The sequence below is a fragment of the Pteronotus mesoamericanus genome, unplaced genomic scaffold, assembly GCF_021234165.1.
Source record: "Pteronotus mesoamericanus isolate MK-2021 breed Mesoamerican mustached bat unplaced genomic scaffold, CSHL_Meso_final contig_2, whole genome shotgun sequence".
Taxonomy (NCBI): domain Eukaryota; kingdom Metazoa; phylum Chordata; class Mammalia; order Chiroptera; family Mormoopidae; genus Pteronotus; species Pteronotus mesoamericanus.
Window position 1 is genome coordinate 21,230,265 of NW_026555084.1, and position 14,491 is coordinate 21,244,755.

General features: G+C 38.2%; 1 protein-coding gene across 1 annotated transcript in view; it reads right to left on the reverse strand.

Annotated features, from left to right (window-relative positions):
- Positions 1–862: 862 nt before the first annotated feature.
- NDFIP1 (Nedd4 family interacting protein 1) overlaps positions 863–14,491 on the reverse strand; it is a 36,465-nt gene continuing 22,836 nt past the window's right edge. The window contains exons 4-8 of the mRNA XM_054568261.1: positions 14,324–14,411; positions 13,283–13,407; positions 11,327–11,393; positions 8,280–8,385; positions 863–1,908 (exon numbers count right to left, since the gene is read on the reverse strand). Of these exons, the coding sequence (XP_054424236.1) occupies positions 8,282–8,385; positions 11,327–11,393; positions 13,283–13,407; positions 14,324–14,411 (384 nt within the window). The 3' untranslated portion in view covers positions 863–1,908; positions 8,280–8,281. The remainder of the gene's footprint in view (positions 1,909–8,279; positions 8,386–11,326; positions 11,394–13,282; positions 13,408–14,323; positions 14,412–14,491) is intronic.

Genomic DNA, 14,491 nt, shown 5'->3' on the forward strand with positions numbered 1-14,491 from the left:
ATTTTAAAATCTTCAAAGAAACTTCCGCGAAGGCCCTGCTTATCTATTGCAAAATATAACTTTTAAACAAGAACATATTATCCTATTACTTACAATAATCAATAAATTAGAATGATTATTGCTGTGTCAGTCCAGGAGGAACTCGGTTTCCCTGTTTGGCTTTCAAACAACCTACACGCCGTGCATCACGCCCTGACACCCCGAACAGACCTCCTGCGCAGACCCAGCCGCTCCGCAGCGGCAGGTAAGTGATACGCACAGCTCTCCCACCATGTGAGTGCTGTTTGTGTGTTCCTTGACCATTTTGCTGCATTTTTTTCCTTTATATTTTATTTGTGTAAGTGGAAGAAGGAAAGAAATCAAATGGCTGACATTGTAAGTCACTGGTCTCTAAATTTAACATAATTGAGAATAGAAATCAGAAGGCATGAGGACTCTTTTGCCTCTATTGGGTACTCACAGGACTTAAACCAGTTGGCTGTGGTCAACTGAGAAAACAGGCGAATGCCGGGAACATGCAGAAAATATTGAAAATGAGTTATCTGAGATTATGTCTAAAAAATGAAGCATAACTAGGAATCCAGGGTGACTTAATATCTCTACAACTCCTCCCTATTCTAGTCCATTATCTTTTGAAGAACCCATTTTCACATACATTTCTAGGAACGTACTGTGTGTGATATAAAAGAAGGGAACTTCCTGTGCTGAAAAAGAAGAAAAAAATTGCCCAAGACCAATTTATTTTATATTTATAGAATGATTCTGTATGAATCTGTATGAATGAAAATTAGGAAAAAAATTGCCTTAGCAACAATCAACAAATGCAAACTAAGAAATTAAACACTAATCTACAGCAAGAGTTGCTACACAAGAGACGTTTATTAATGTTCTGTTGTATTTACAGTTTTAACATAGCAAACCAAGGTGAATAACCACTTGGCAGAAAGCACATCATTCTACATTTATAACACATCAGTTTCTGCTAACACATTATAAAAGCAAGTAGTACATACAGTATGTTAGGGATCATCTCAAAAGTTCCAAGTTAATTCCGTCTTTTCTCATATCAGCTAATCCCTTCCCTCCTCCTAGCCCTAGGTCTAATCATCAGGAGATAAGAGAAAAAGAAAAAAGAGGGATAGGGACTCTAATCATACAGAAAGTAACAAGAATTGTATTTTAGTAATTAAGCTGTATTTGTCCCTGTCCTTTCTATTTTAAACAGTGACAACACATTTACAATCCCTTAGGTACACAACAAAGAACAATAGGTACAGCAAAATTTAGAATACAGACTATAAAATTAATGCTTATTACTTACCAATTAAGAACATGTTCTTGACCATACCTTGAATGTAGTTTGCACTATGGTTTTGCTTCCAGGTGTTCACAGTACAATTGAATAAAGTTCTAGATTAATTTTAACAGCAAATATGAGTTATGTGCAGAAATGCAGTCATAACTAAAGTTTTAACTTTTGAGAAAACCCCTTTAGAATGGCCAGCATTACACATATCTTACACTAAAATATTTAATTTCAAAGTCATTTTGAGATGGAGGATGAATAAAGCAAGATTGCCCCCTACTGACTACAGGGACACGGTTCATGCTATTTAAAATGACTACAAACAATAGATAAGGCATTATTAATACATCACAGACTTGATTGCGAGAGCTTTTTCAAACATTAACCACTAATGATTCCATGATTACAGAATTCTGCATTAACTATTAAAATTTTACACCTAGGAACAAATAAAGAGAAATGATCTTTTTCAACAGTACTTTATTTTTTTAGAGCAGGTGATTATTCCTCTGTGTTCTGCATCTTGATTCACTTCCTGCAGGTGTTCTCTTGCTTCTTGAGAGAGAATTCATAAATGCAGGAAGACCTTTGCCAGAAAACATCTGCCAGAGAAGGATATTGAATATTGAAACTCTAGTTAGTTTGCTATTTTGGCGGAGAGAAGGATGTGGTCACAAAAGAAGGCAGGATGTTTAGAGACGCAAGAAGTACATTTTAACATAGCTTTAAGATTACTATACACTGACATCATAGCATTCAATAAACATTAAATTTTCAGTTCTTCAAGTTATCAAGGACTCGAGAACTAGAAAGAACTTGAATGCTTTCTCTAAAACCCATGAAGTTAGGGGCCTCACTCTCCAAATTTCCTAACAAAAGAACGGAATGCAAGTAGCGATTCCTTCATTTAACCTCAACCAATGACTGAAACTTGGGGACAAAGAAACAATAGGAACCAAGTACACAGGTCATTTTCCTAATATACCTGAAGGCACTGTTTACTCTGCCAATTCTGCCAGATCCCACATAAGGAAAGTTTCCAGTAAGGATGCCAATGATGTCACGCTGCCTTAGAGCAAAGCAAAGGTAAAAAAAACACAAGTATCACATGTACTTTTTAAAAATCAACTAGAAAAATCAAAGTATTTTTGGGTTGTATGTCTAAAAAGAAAAAAAGGAGGATAAGAAGAAATCTGTAGCCCCAAACTATTGGGTTGGCTAAAAAGCTTGTTTAACTGAATAAAGTTCTAGATAAATTTTAACAGCAAATATGAATTATGTGCAGAAATGCAGTCATAACGAAAGTTTTAACTTTTTCGTACAGTTTTTTCCTGTACGATGGCTCTAGTGCTTAGTTGTCTTTAACTTCATTAGAAACAATTTCGTTAAATTGTACTGTGACAGCTGTCACATCAGTGTGCATTAAAAAAACTTAACAAAATTGGTGAAATTTTGTGCAGCCATTTTAGTATTGAAGATGGAAGAATATATGCAACATTTGCATCACATTATGCTTTATTATTTTAAGAAAGACAAAAACACAACTGAAACGCAAAAAAAATTGTGCAGTGTATGAAGAACGTGCTGTGACTGATCAAATGTGTCAAAAGTAGTTTGCTAAGTTTCTTGGCACAACGGACATTTTGGCCAAACAATTCTTTGCTGTGGGGCTGTCTTATGCAATGGAAGATGTTTAGCAGCAGCCTACTAGAAGCCAATAGCAGGAGAGAGCTGACCTACTCAAAATATCCAAATCAATCAAGTTATTGGTGAAAATGAAACATGTCTTTTATTTTACGGAAAAAACTAAATGGGCTTTCTGGCTAACCCAATATTTTTTAAAATAAAATGTACATGACTGAAATAAATGCTCTTGAGCATCATGTCCATATATTTTGTTAAATGCAGTTTTCATCCAATATTTTGAGGCATTTCTGTATTGGCTAATATAATAAATTGTTTTGGTTCTCATGGAAATAATGGGAAAAAGTACAAGTAGCTACCCATATTAATGCTAAAAAAAGAACCACTAAAGAGATATATTAACTACTGAACAAATATTCATTGAGAAAGTACTTTGTGCTACTCAGCACCACATGAGAGTTGGAGGGCTCACATATAGGCAGGCCCTTAGCTTCCTTTCTATCTTTCCAAATTATTGTAAAAGTCACAAGCAGTCCTTTTATATCTTTTTTGATTAGGTTACTGTGTAAATCTTTGAAAGGCTGACAAACAGAGAAGCTATAATACTGGAGGAAATCAATGTAATTCTTTTTAAATGGTTAATATTTTCCCAAACTCAAAATTCAGTTGGTGTTTTGAATTGAAGCAAACCAGTGATATTGGCACAAGTGCAACTTTTCTTTAGACTGAGAGACCTCAAAATGTGCAGGGACAAAGACGCAAGAATTTAAGGAATTCTAAAAGCCAAGCAGAAGCAAAAAGAAAATTGGTAGACTGATGTCTAAGGGGGTTTTTTGCAATGAGCCTAGACTCAATACAAACCCAAGTAACTTCAGTTTTATCAGTTTCCATAAATATATTTTTAAAAAAAACTAATGTAATAATCCTTAGGTTGAAACACTAGCATTTTCAGGAATATAAAACACGGCCCAGATGACTACCTGGTCTCTTTCATTAGTGCGTGCTGCTGCCCCAGAAGTTAATTACCACAGATTCCTCAAAGTCAGAGTCTCCCAAGAAACATTAAATACCCACTAAGAGGACCTAGATGGATTACTAAGGGTGATCTTCAGGACCACATAGACTCAGAATGAAAAAGGCTTCAGGGGGCACTCACTGCTCTCTAAGACCTGGAGGAGACCTGTTCAGATCAAACCGACTCACAGTTTGTTACAAAAACAATGGTGGAACAAGAACTGGAGGACAGACAGGTTTTAGGGGCTGGGGATAACTTTACTAAGCTGCAGATCACGCTTCAGAAACAAAAGGAATCCTACAGCCTACAAATCATTTAATTTCAAGAGGAAGACATAATTTCTTATTGGACATTGTGATTTTTTTTTTTAGAAAAGCAAAAACTGCACTGGAAACATTTCTGCTGACTTGCTACTTTAGATCACAGTCCAATAAATCAAACTTTAACTTGAGGTGAATTTTCTCTAATAAGAGAGGTATTAGGGGGCAGGGGGAAAGTACAGAAAAGGGGAAACGAAAGCATTTGGAAAAGTATCTGATGCCTGGAAGGCGCGGCTCAGCAGGTCACAGCAGCAACCACCTGACTGCAAAGGGCCTCGCATCTCATTAACGTGGCAGCTCACAAACCCTCTTTCTTCCTATTTGAGATGTTGCTAAAGTAACAGAATTTAAAATCTATTACGTTTCATATGCACAAGTGCTTCTGGAAGAGCATTTATATACCAGTCAACTGTTTTACCACCTTACAGCTACTTAATTACCCTTCAGTTACCTGGCACAGCCAGAGAATGTATTCTCCAGTTAACTGGTAAATAAGTATGACCACCTTACATTTTTTAGCATTTCAGATACAGATGTAGAAGGCGTGTTTCTTTTCCACAACAGAAGGAACATTCTGTTGTTTCGCTTCCTCGCAGTCACACTGCCCCTTCTCCTTGATGCAAGTGAGCCACCTCCGGCAGCTCCTTCCGGCTTTTCTCCGTGTGGGGTAGGAAACCAGACTTCCTTTTGTAACTCTAAATGGGCTTCAAAAGGGAACTTGCAAACTGCCCCTATGATAGTAGCACGTGGGATTTGGTGTTAGGCTTTTGTAATAGTTACTTTGGTTTATTGGAAAGAGGCCTCTGGGGTCATTTCAAGAGGCGGGGTGGGGAGATGAAGGGGGTGGTGTGTGTGTGGTGTGGTGTGGTATGTGTGTGTGTGTGTGTGTAGTGGTGCGTGCGTGTGTGTGTGTGTGTGTGTGTCCATCCGCGTCCAAATTACATCTTTTGGGTAGCCAGAACAGAAAGGTCACTATTCTTATACCTTGTTCCAGGGAAATACTAGATCTTCATACAGCATGGGAATTAAGTTATTTTGTTATAGCAAAGTTATTTTTAAAATTCCCTACCTTTGTCTCTCTGGCAAAAAGTAAGCCTCCAGCTAGCTTTTAACTAGTGACATCTCCATTAAAGAAAGAAGTCTCAATGAAAGAAAATAAAATCTTTATACATGATGGTTTTCTAACACATCTTTAAACTTAATTAAACTAAATTTCCTCTGAACTACAGAAAGAAAACATTCTATATTCAAATCTGAGTGGACAGTTCTTATCCCTGTCAATGGACAAAAGAAATTCCGTCTCATGGGATGTTACAGCTTATCCCCTCTGGGGATACCGAAAATTAGTAAGGAAGTCATTAGAATTCTAAATGCTGCTCTAAATCCCCAAACCCTTAATTTAGAGCTCTGAATTTTCTGGGCATGTCAGGAATGATTTCAAATCAACTAGAATGGCAAAGTCAGGCAGAAAGCAAAGAAACCCTATTCTGCCCTCCAATGGGGATGCTCAGAGGCCGCTAAGTTTCCGAGAATGCCTAAGGCACTGTAAGGCTTCTGACCGCAAAATACAGGGACAAGCACAGCTCCAACAGCATTATTACTGAGGACTGCCTAGTTCAAACCATAACCCTAAAGATGCTTTATTTTAAACTTAAGATACTTCCATGAAACATTTCACAGATTTCAGAAAATCAAAACAAAGTCAACCAATTTATGAACTCCTACGTATGGTCCCTAACAACTCAGGAGCACTGAGAAGTTCAGGCTCCCCATCTGGCTCTCTGTTATGTGTCAGCAGCAAGGTGAGGAAGGCGTGCCATCCTTAGGAAAAATCGAAATCTCTCTCTAATGTAAGAATGAAGAGACCAGACAGAGGTGTACTCTCAACCCATTTGGAAATTCAAAGCGGCCTTTGATAAGACTTAGAGAAAATATTGTTTAAAAAAAAAATCTGTCCCCTTAGTATACTCTGGATGAGGGAAAATCCAAGACTGCAGGTGATTTCAGAGGCCTTTGTAAGAAGGTGAGCAGTGGCAACCCCCAAAAATCAATTTCTGAATCTTTGGCAGGTAAGAGTGAAACCTAAGGCTTGGAAGTGACTGTAAAATATAATAAGACATAGAGAAAAGATGGCAATGGTAACTGCATAAAGCTGCACAGAACACCTGATAAGCCCCTTACAGCTACGATGCCCCAGACACAAACAGAGACCCAGCACAGGCACTAGGGTCGAGGCCAGCGGCCTCCATGTCCCTCCGTGTCCGGACTTTGTAACCTAGTTCAAATTCGTGCCACACACTTGTAAACACACAGCAAATCATAACCATTCTTTTTAGAAAAATCATGAACACAATGGTATCCTTAATAACTAAAATTTAATTTTCAAATAAAGTGAATATTTCCTTGAAGAAACCAACTTTAGCCAAGACAAGGCTAAGTTATTTGTATATTTTAACTTTTATAAGAAATGTCTTATGAATACACCTTACCCTGTATGTATCTGAGCTTATCTATCACTAAAGCCTTCTGTTACTTACATAAAAGTATATTCAACTATACATGTAAAATGCTTAACACAATATCTGATACATGGAAAAGTTGATATTTGTTACTTGAACTCAAGTTCTCATATTATTCTGTTGCTTAAAAACTTTCAATGCTATCCCACCAACTGGCAAATTAAATATGATGAATACTTTCTTTTCTAGAAACACGCTTTCTGAGACCTAAACAAGTCTTCACAATTGAGAAATCCACCCTTAGCATATGATTAGCTCTATAAACTATGACATCCCAACAGTGAATACAGAACAAACTGACTGATGTTCACATGGGGTCAGCCTTGAATTGAGCCAACATGTCACTCGGTTTTGATGCTTCTCTATGAATTCTGTTGGCTCCATGGCAAATGGGCTTAGTACTCAAGATATTTGAGAACACTGTTCAACCTGGCTTTCTAGCCTGGACCCCCAACACTCCTTTGTGCTGTAATCAAAATGCTGTCCCTTGAGCAAGCCTCCTCCTTCCTAGCCAATTTCTGCCCTCCACCCTGCCTCCAGCCTCCGGTGATTCTGAAATTCTTCCCCACTCTAGCTAATCTCCACTAATATATATTCTACCTACCATTTAAGGCTTATCTCAATTGCTACACCCTTTCCAAAGTCTTGCCTGAGAACTTCAACTGTCCTGGGCCCCAAGTATTGCTCAAGATACCTAGGAGCCAGGCCCAGACTGATCCACCATCAACAGTGTTAAGGAACAAAGAGTGACATCCGGGAAGGCCTATTAGATGTTGGTCCCAGAGAGGCCTCTCTGGGGCACTCTTTCCCAAGACCCACTTCATCTTTTGTAGCTACTGATGTCAGGATAGAATCAGCCTCTGGGGAAAAAACCCCTGTGAATCACAGAGCTTCTGGGGGGCTTGGTCTCCCTCTTCTGGGCAGGGAGCAGGCCCTTTCTGCCATTCCTTTCGTTTGACCCTCCCCATCACCAGCATGGTAAAATCTGGGTGGAACCCTGAAACAAGGCATCAGGGAAGCCTCCCTAAGTTTTAAGAAATGGAAGGCTTGGTGGGCTTGCTAGTAGCCCAGGCCAAAGGAGTTCCTAAAGAGCTCTGTGGTCTCTCCCAGCTCAGGGGTTTGGAGGCCCTACATAATTACCGAGTGACTAGGCCTGAAAGTCTCCTTCCTGCTACTGTTTTCTGGAACTGGTACAACCCTGAGTCCCAGCCCAATACCCCGGCTCCCTGATGACTCAGACCCCTGCCTTGAGAGACCGTTTTCTCTTGTGGCAGTTTTTCTAACTTACCTTTTCCCATGGCTTTTTGTAGAAATTCCCCTCACTAAAACGACTAAAAAGCAAGGGCTATGGCTTCCCTACCTTCTCTATATCCTCTACCACAGGAGGTAGCTCTACTCTAAAATCTCAACAGAAATTTGCAACGTGTCACATGATTACACTGACATTAGAACAAAGTTCGTTTTTATTTTAATACCTTTAATATATAAAGAGAACTCTGGTCCTGGGGAGATTTGAGAAAGTTTCTGGCATCTTCCGGACCTTTGCATAATTGATAAATCCTCTGAGAAACAGGAGAAAGCCTAATTTAAAAAAGAAAAGTCAATAATAAGTTTATAATTTCCACATTAAGTCCCCTCCCCAAAAATGTCCCTCTTGGTAGCATTATTTCATCGTTTTTCTGCTAAAAATTATCAAAACATGAACAATTCCCTCCAAAGGATTTCCACATCAGATTTTTCATTTCTCAGTGAGAAAAACATAATCTCAAGAGTCAAATAAAAGTCTCCTTTGCACATTCAGAATCTAATTCATCTGAAAAGGAAATACAGAAGGGGCCAAACATTTACATTTGAAAGCTTCAATGAAAAGCATTATCAAAACCTATCTTCTGAATTCCAAAAAAAGCATTCCAAGATAACTAACCCCCCAAACCCACCCCCAAAAAAGAGAGGTTATGAACTGTTTTTTCTCAAGTAAAAAGAAACCTCATCCTTGTCATGGGATTTTTTCTCCCAGCCACAGTATGTCATGTTGACCACTAGATGTCAGGATCCCCTTGCCTAATACCGCAATTCTCTTCTCAACTCTAAACTCTTATTTCTTTATTCTCAAAAAAATACAGACAAATAGGCACTCTGCCATTTAGTTACCAGGCAGGTAAAAGAGCAAGACTGATTTTGTATGGCTACAGCAGAGTCTATACTTCCCCAGACGCCGGCACCTCCCGAGTCAGCTGGGAGGCGACACGCCTGTGCCCACGGTAGCTCAGACCTGCCGGGCCCTCCTCCTCAGGAGATCTCGGTCCCTGAGTCTTACATACATTTTTAAACACCTTTATGGAGATAAACTTTACATACCATAAAGTCCCCCCATTTAATGCACATGATTCATTGAGTTTTAGTATAGTTATGGAGTTCTACAACCAAAACCATAATACATTTTTAGCACATTTTTTTAATTACCCTTAAAAAGAAAAATCTGTACCCATTAGCAGTCACTACCCATTTGCCTGCACCATGCTCGCCTCTCCCCAGCTGTAGGATACATTTTAAAATATACGGAGTAGTAGAAAACTCTTTTTACTCATATAAAACAGATTTTTGGCTGTAACACCATTCTGTTCAGGGCAAGAGGCAACAATGCTACGGAGCAGGGGTCCACCTCTCCATGCCCGGGGGGGGGCGACGGGACCCCAGTGAATAGAGAGCACAGAGCCTGCACAGAAGAGAAGCTACCACTCAGCTCCTGAAAAAGAGTGGGTACCATGCGGGAATTAGACGTTTTGCTAGATATTTCAACTTTAAAAAAAAAAAAATCGTATGTTTTATGTAAAAACTCTTCATTTTTAAATAATGGCAACTAATCTAAAAAGCTTCTGAAAATAACTGTTGAACAAACAAACCACAACTATAGGCCAGATGCACTATATGAGTGACCAGCTTAAGATTATGTATTATGGTTTTTCCTGTACAGGCCTGGTCCTTACAGGAAAAACTCCAAAAAAGTTGGTTCTCTCCTATAAGAGAATTTGCAAAAATGACCCAAACACTGGGTCTGAGTGCACTAAGTAAACATCCAAAGTCTTACCACTTCTTGCTTACTAGTAAGCAGTAAGATAGCAAGAATGATCAATTTTAAGTATTATAAGCTTATGTCCCATAAAACTTAAATAGAAGAAGGAAATCAGTCCATTACATTTCTTTAAATTATCTATGCTATCAACAATCAACCTGACAATATGCTCAACGGCTCTTCTTTAGTCCATTCAGGATCTGCTTGGACTTTAGGCTTGGGAGAAGAGGAGTCAGTCTTTCCCTTAAAGATACGGTTCAGAGAATAAGCAAGCCAAGGAACTATCCCTCCAAAGTAACTCTCCTGTAGATCACTTTCATTATTAAGCTTCTCAACAATAGTGGGGAAAGGGATCACTCTTTCTCTTTCCTTGGAATTCCAATGACTAATAGTAGAGTAGATGATGTATTGGGGAGGTAAGGGATGGCATGAGGAATGATTTGTATTTTCTAAATGAAATTTAGGGTCTGCAGCGCATGGCTATCACCCTAGACAAAGAAGACAGGTCCTGAATGTATTGACCACCTGGTGGACACAGCGCTACGCTGTGTTGGCCAGACCGCTTAGCAGCACTGCCATCAGGGATCTTAATTAAGGGGGCAACAAAAAGGCCTAAAACAGGAAACAGGAAAAAGGGCTGTCACAGAAGCGGAGCAAGGCAATTTACCTCTAGGAGCTACAGGACCGTCCTGCTATTGTTTTATAGAATTGATGGTGGTCTCTTATTATCAAAAATATTTTCTTCACAAAGAATGAAGAAACCAACAGTATTTGCCTCAATGTTCATTTCTTTGCTTTAAAATATCTTGGAAGAAAATATTTTAAAATAAAAATAAATATTTAGAGTAAAAAATAAAATCTTAAGACTGATAACCTGAAATGTCTGATTTACTCCCCCCCCAAAAAATAAATTAAAAATAAAGGTCTTGTGCCTATCACAAAATAATTCTCATTCTCACTAATAATAAACCAAAGGATTCTGGAAACCCAGTAGTGGTTCTTCCAAAAGTAATGTTTAGCAGGGCTAATATTTTCTGTTTTCTACTGACAGATCCAACACATATACTCATAAGCAGTTCAACTGGTTACAACACGCTTATAAGCAAATTGGGGTTAAGTCTGTGAACACTTTATGGCAATGATTCACAAGGGGGGAAAAGTCCACAGACTATCGAGTCATCTCATCATGTGGCCCACTCGTCCCACGGGGAACCTGAGAAATGAACATGAATGGGTTACAAAAAACCTGCAACTACTAAGAGACATTTTATTAACGTGCATATTATTCTAACGGTGACAACAGCCTGATCTTTGAGAGAAAGTTTTTAAATTCTACTTATTCTTGACATATATTACAGTATAGTAAGCACAATGAGGATTTACTAAAAGTAATTTTACTCTAAAATTTAACAACCTTTTCTCTCCTTTGTCTATGTTAAAAGCACTTACCTAAAACCAGGAACACCCACCAGAGCCAATACTGACCATCAAAATATCCAGGGAAATAAGTGGAAAACTGAAAAATAAACCGAAACATTTCATAGCAGCTGAGCAGATACAACTTCACATTTTAACTTATGGGCACACTAAATATAAGACTTTATTTTGTACACAAATGCTGTTATTTAGCTTTTAAAAATTAAACTATTTTATACATTACTGCTCTGAAATGCTTATGACATAAACAAATATATTTACTTTCATGGAAAAGCAATCTTGAAATGATAAAGTCAGCTTTACAGATTTCTTGTTTTGAAAAGTGCTCAAATCTGTTTCATTTTAAAAATCTTTTCCCACATAATATTGGTCCTTTAAGAAATATGTTTTAATGATATTTTTTCTTTGCTCACCCAGTGCTAAAACCAACTGTTTGGCCTCCTTTCTAGTGAGCTCTGAGTTTATTCCTATTCCTCCAGCCGCGCCTTGACCTTGAAAGCCTCCTAATGATAGCCCTTTCCTTTACCAGGGATGTGGCACATGATGTTATTCTGGACAAGGGGAACTGAAGGCTGCTGAGAAGGCTTCTTTGCTCTTAAAGAGAAAATGAAAAGAAGCAATGGTTCCCTTTCTTCTGTTGAGCACTGTTGTGTTTCTGATGCAATGCCTTAAACTCCAGGAAGGAGCGGCTATACGCAGGTGCTGAACAGAAGTCTCCGTTGTCCCTGATGATGTCAGTGAAACACTGATTTAACTAACCTCCATGTCAGGAACTGTTTTCATAGGTGATAAATCTTCCTACTATTTTCTAAGCCATTTTGAACTAAGTTTTCTGCAGACAAAGCATCCTAACTGATACAAATCGATTCATTAAATTTAGTTTAAAATTTAGTCAATTTAGTTAAAAACTTAGTAAAAACAAAATTTGGTAACTTATCTCAGTTTTTTATTGGAGGTTTTGGTGTTCAAAAATTTAATACAGTTTGAGCACTAAAATACAGCATGTTATTGCTTACTAATGTAACAATTAAGATTTAGAGAAAGAATGAAAAGCCTCTTTAGGGCTTGGGTTCTTAACCTAAAGTCCTCATTTTAGATGAGTATATATTAGCTATCTGGAGAAAAAGCCCATAACTTTTATCAGACTCTCAAAGGAACCTGGAATCCTAAAAAATGTTAGTGACTTCTTTAGAATAAATAAGTTTGAAAAACTCTAGTGGTCAGTCAACACCCATTATTTAGTTAATAATGCCAATTTATGATGAATACATTGGTTTTATCTATATAGTTGTCAATAGCAATTAACTTATTTGAAATCAGAGGACACTTTAAGAGACTAGATCTTTTATAATTTTGAATTACTTGATACAATTCTAACTGCTAACTTCCAAACAAATCACTGAAGATACCTCTAATTTTCTTTACAGATATGACCCCATAATGGAGTGGCACTTGTCAAACAGTTCTGACTCCCCAAACATTCCAGCATAGCCAGTGATGCTCCTGATAGCCACCCTGGGAGGGAGCAAGGAAGAGAGGGAGGAAGCAGGGAGGAAAGGAGAGAGAGAAGGGGGGCGGAAAAGATACACTGAAACTAAAGTAATGACAGGAAGGCCAGCTTTTGACAAGACACCAGAAAGGTAATAACCTTCCTTTTATTATAAAACCAACTAATTTCAGAACAAACATGTATTATAAACATTAAAAACAGAGAAAGTAGATGGTGAAAAACCTGTAAGACAGATGCCCCTGGGCCACCAATAATCACTAGATTAGACTACAAAGCTTGTATGCATGAACCAGTTGCCACCGATACAGGTTCATCTTCATGAAACCAGAACAAAGACAAACCAAAAATCATTTTAAATGTTGACATAATGCAAGAAAAGCAAATGAAAAATCAAATATTCCAAGTTATTCTACTTATTGTTTCTCTACAGAGCCCATCTTGTCCAGTGTACAACTTACCCTGACAATCAGGATCCACTTAATTAGAGAGAGACCAAATCCTGAAATGGCCCCATACCTTCCTGCAGCTGAAGTGGTCAGGCAAAAAGACAGGAAAAACCCAATCCAGTTAAAGAGGAACGCCACTGCAAAGGCAGAGAGGAGAAGAGACGTCAGGTGTGCCCTGCTACTCACGGAGCACCAGTGCCCCCTGACCTGCTTCTGTTTAAGTGTTTTCCCCAAAGATAAAAAGGCGGCCGGCCAGGCCTCCATGCCCCTGACCCCGCACATCCCCGAAGCAAACAAGAAAACATCCCCTCTGAAACCAGGTAATACACTAATACATCTACTGCTGCTCACTTTCAAAAGTACCTTAACACTCACCAAACTAGTATACTTATGACTTTACTGTATGTGTTATACTTCAGGAAATAAATGCTTTAAATACTAAGTTAGTGGTCCCAAATAATCTGATTCAGGTCATTCATCCTCCTGCTTCTATAAATTTTGACACTTTACATACATAACATCACCTCTAAAAGCATGGCATTTCCTTCGTATCTTTTTAATACAACAAATAAAAGAAATAAAGTTGCTCGCTTTTAAGTGAAGCACATAGAAAGATAAATGCAAAATAACACCAAGTGGGAGAAAAAAACCACGCTGACTTTGACCTATTAGAAAACAGAAGCTTGCAAAACAAAATGCATCAGACAGCAGCACTTAATGTCTAGTCAACAGGTCAGGTGTGAGTAGGCGCACAGCTAAGGGGCCCTTGCAGACCTGAAAGATAAGGCTTAGCTCATACAGAAATGCAGCATCTGATTACTGCTTTAATTATTTAGTTATTTTAATATTTTCCATAGATATTCACAGAAGTAGAAGATAAAGAGAACGGATATTAAAAGTGTACTAAGCTCTGACATTTCAGTAAAAGGCACCAAATAACTATAATGTATTAAAATATTAGTTCAAACAGCTACTTTAATTCAGTTAGATTTAGCCATAATCCAAAGCAGTCTGGTCTGTGGGACATGCCTCTCCTACGTGGTATGTACTTACTGAAAAAAGTTAACATAAAAATCCCATCGTTTCCTATCCTCAGCTGGTCAGCATCATCAAAATCATCCCGAGCCACAAAATCCTCATCCTACACAAAAAGAAAAAAATAAGGTATATTCACAATGAATTATTTCTAGGCAAAGGAAAGACATCTAGAAAAAGAGAAAA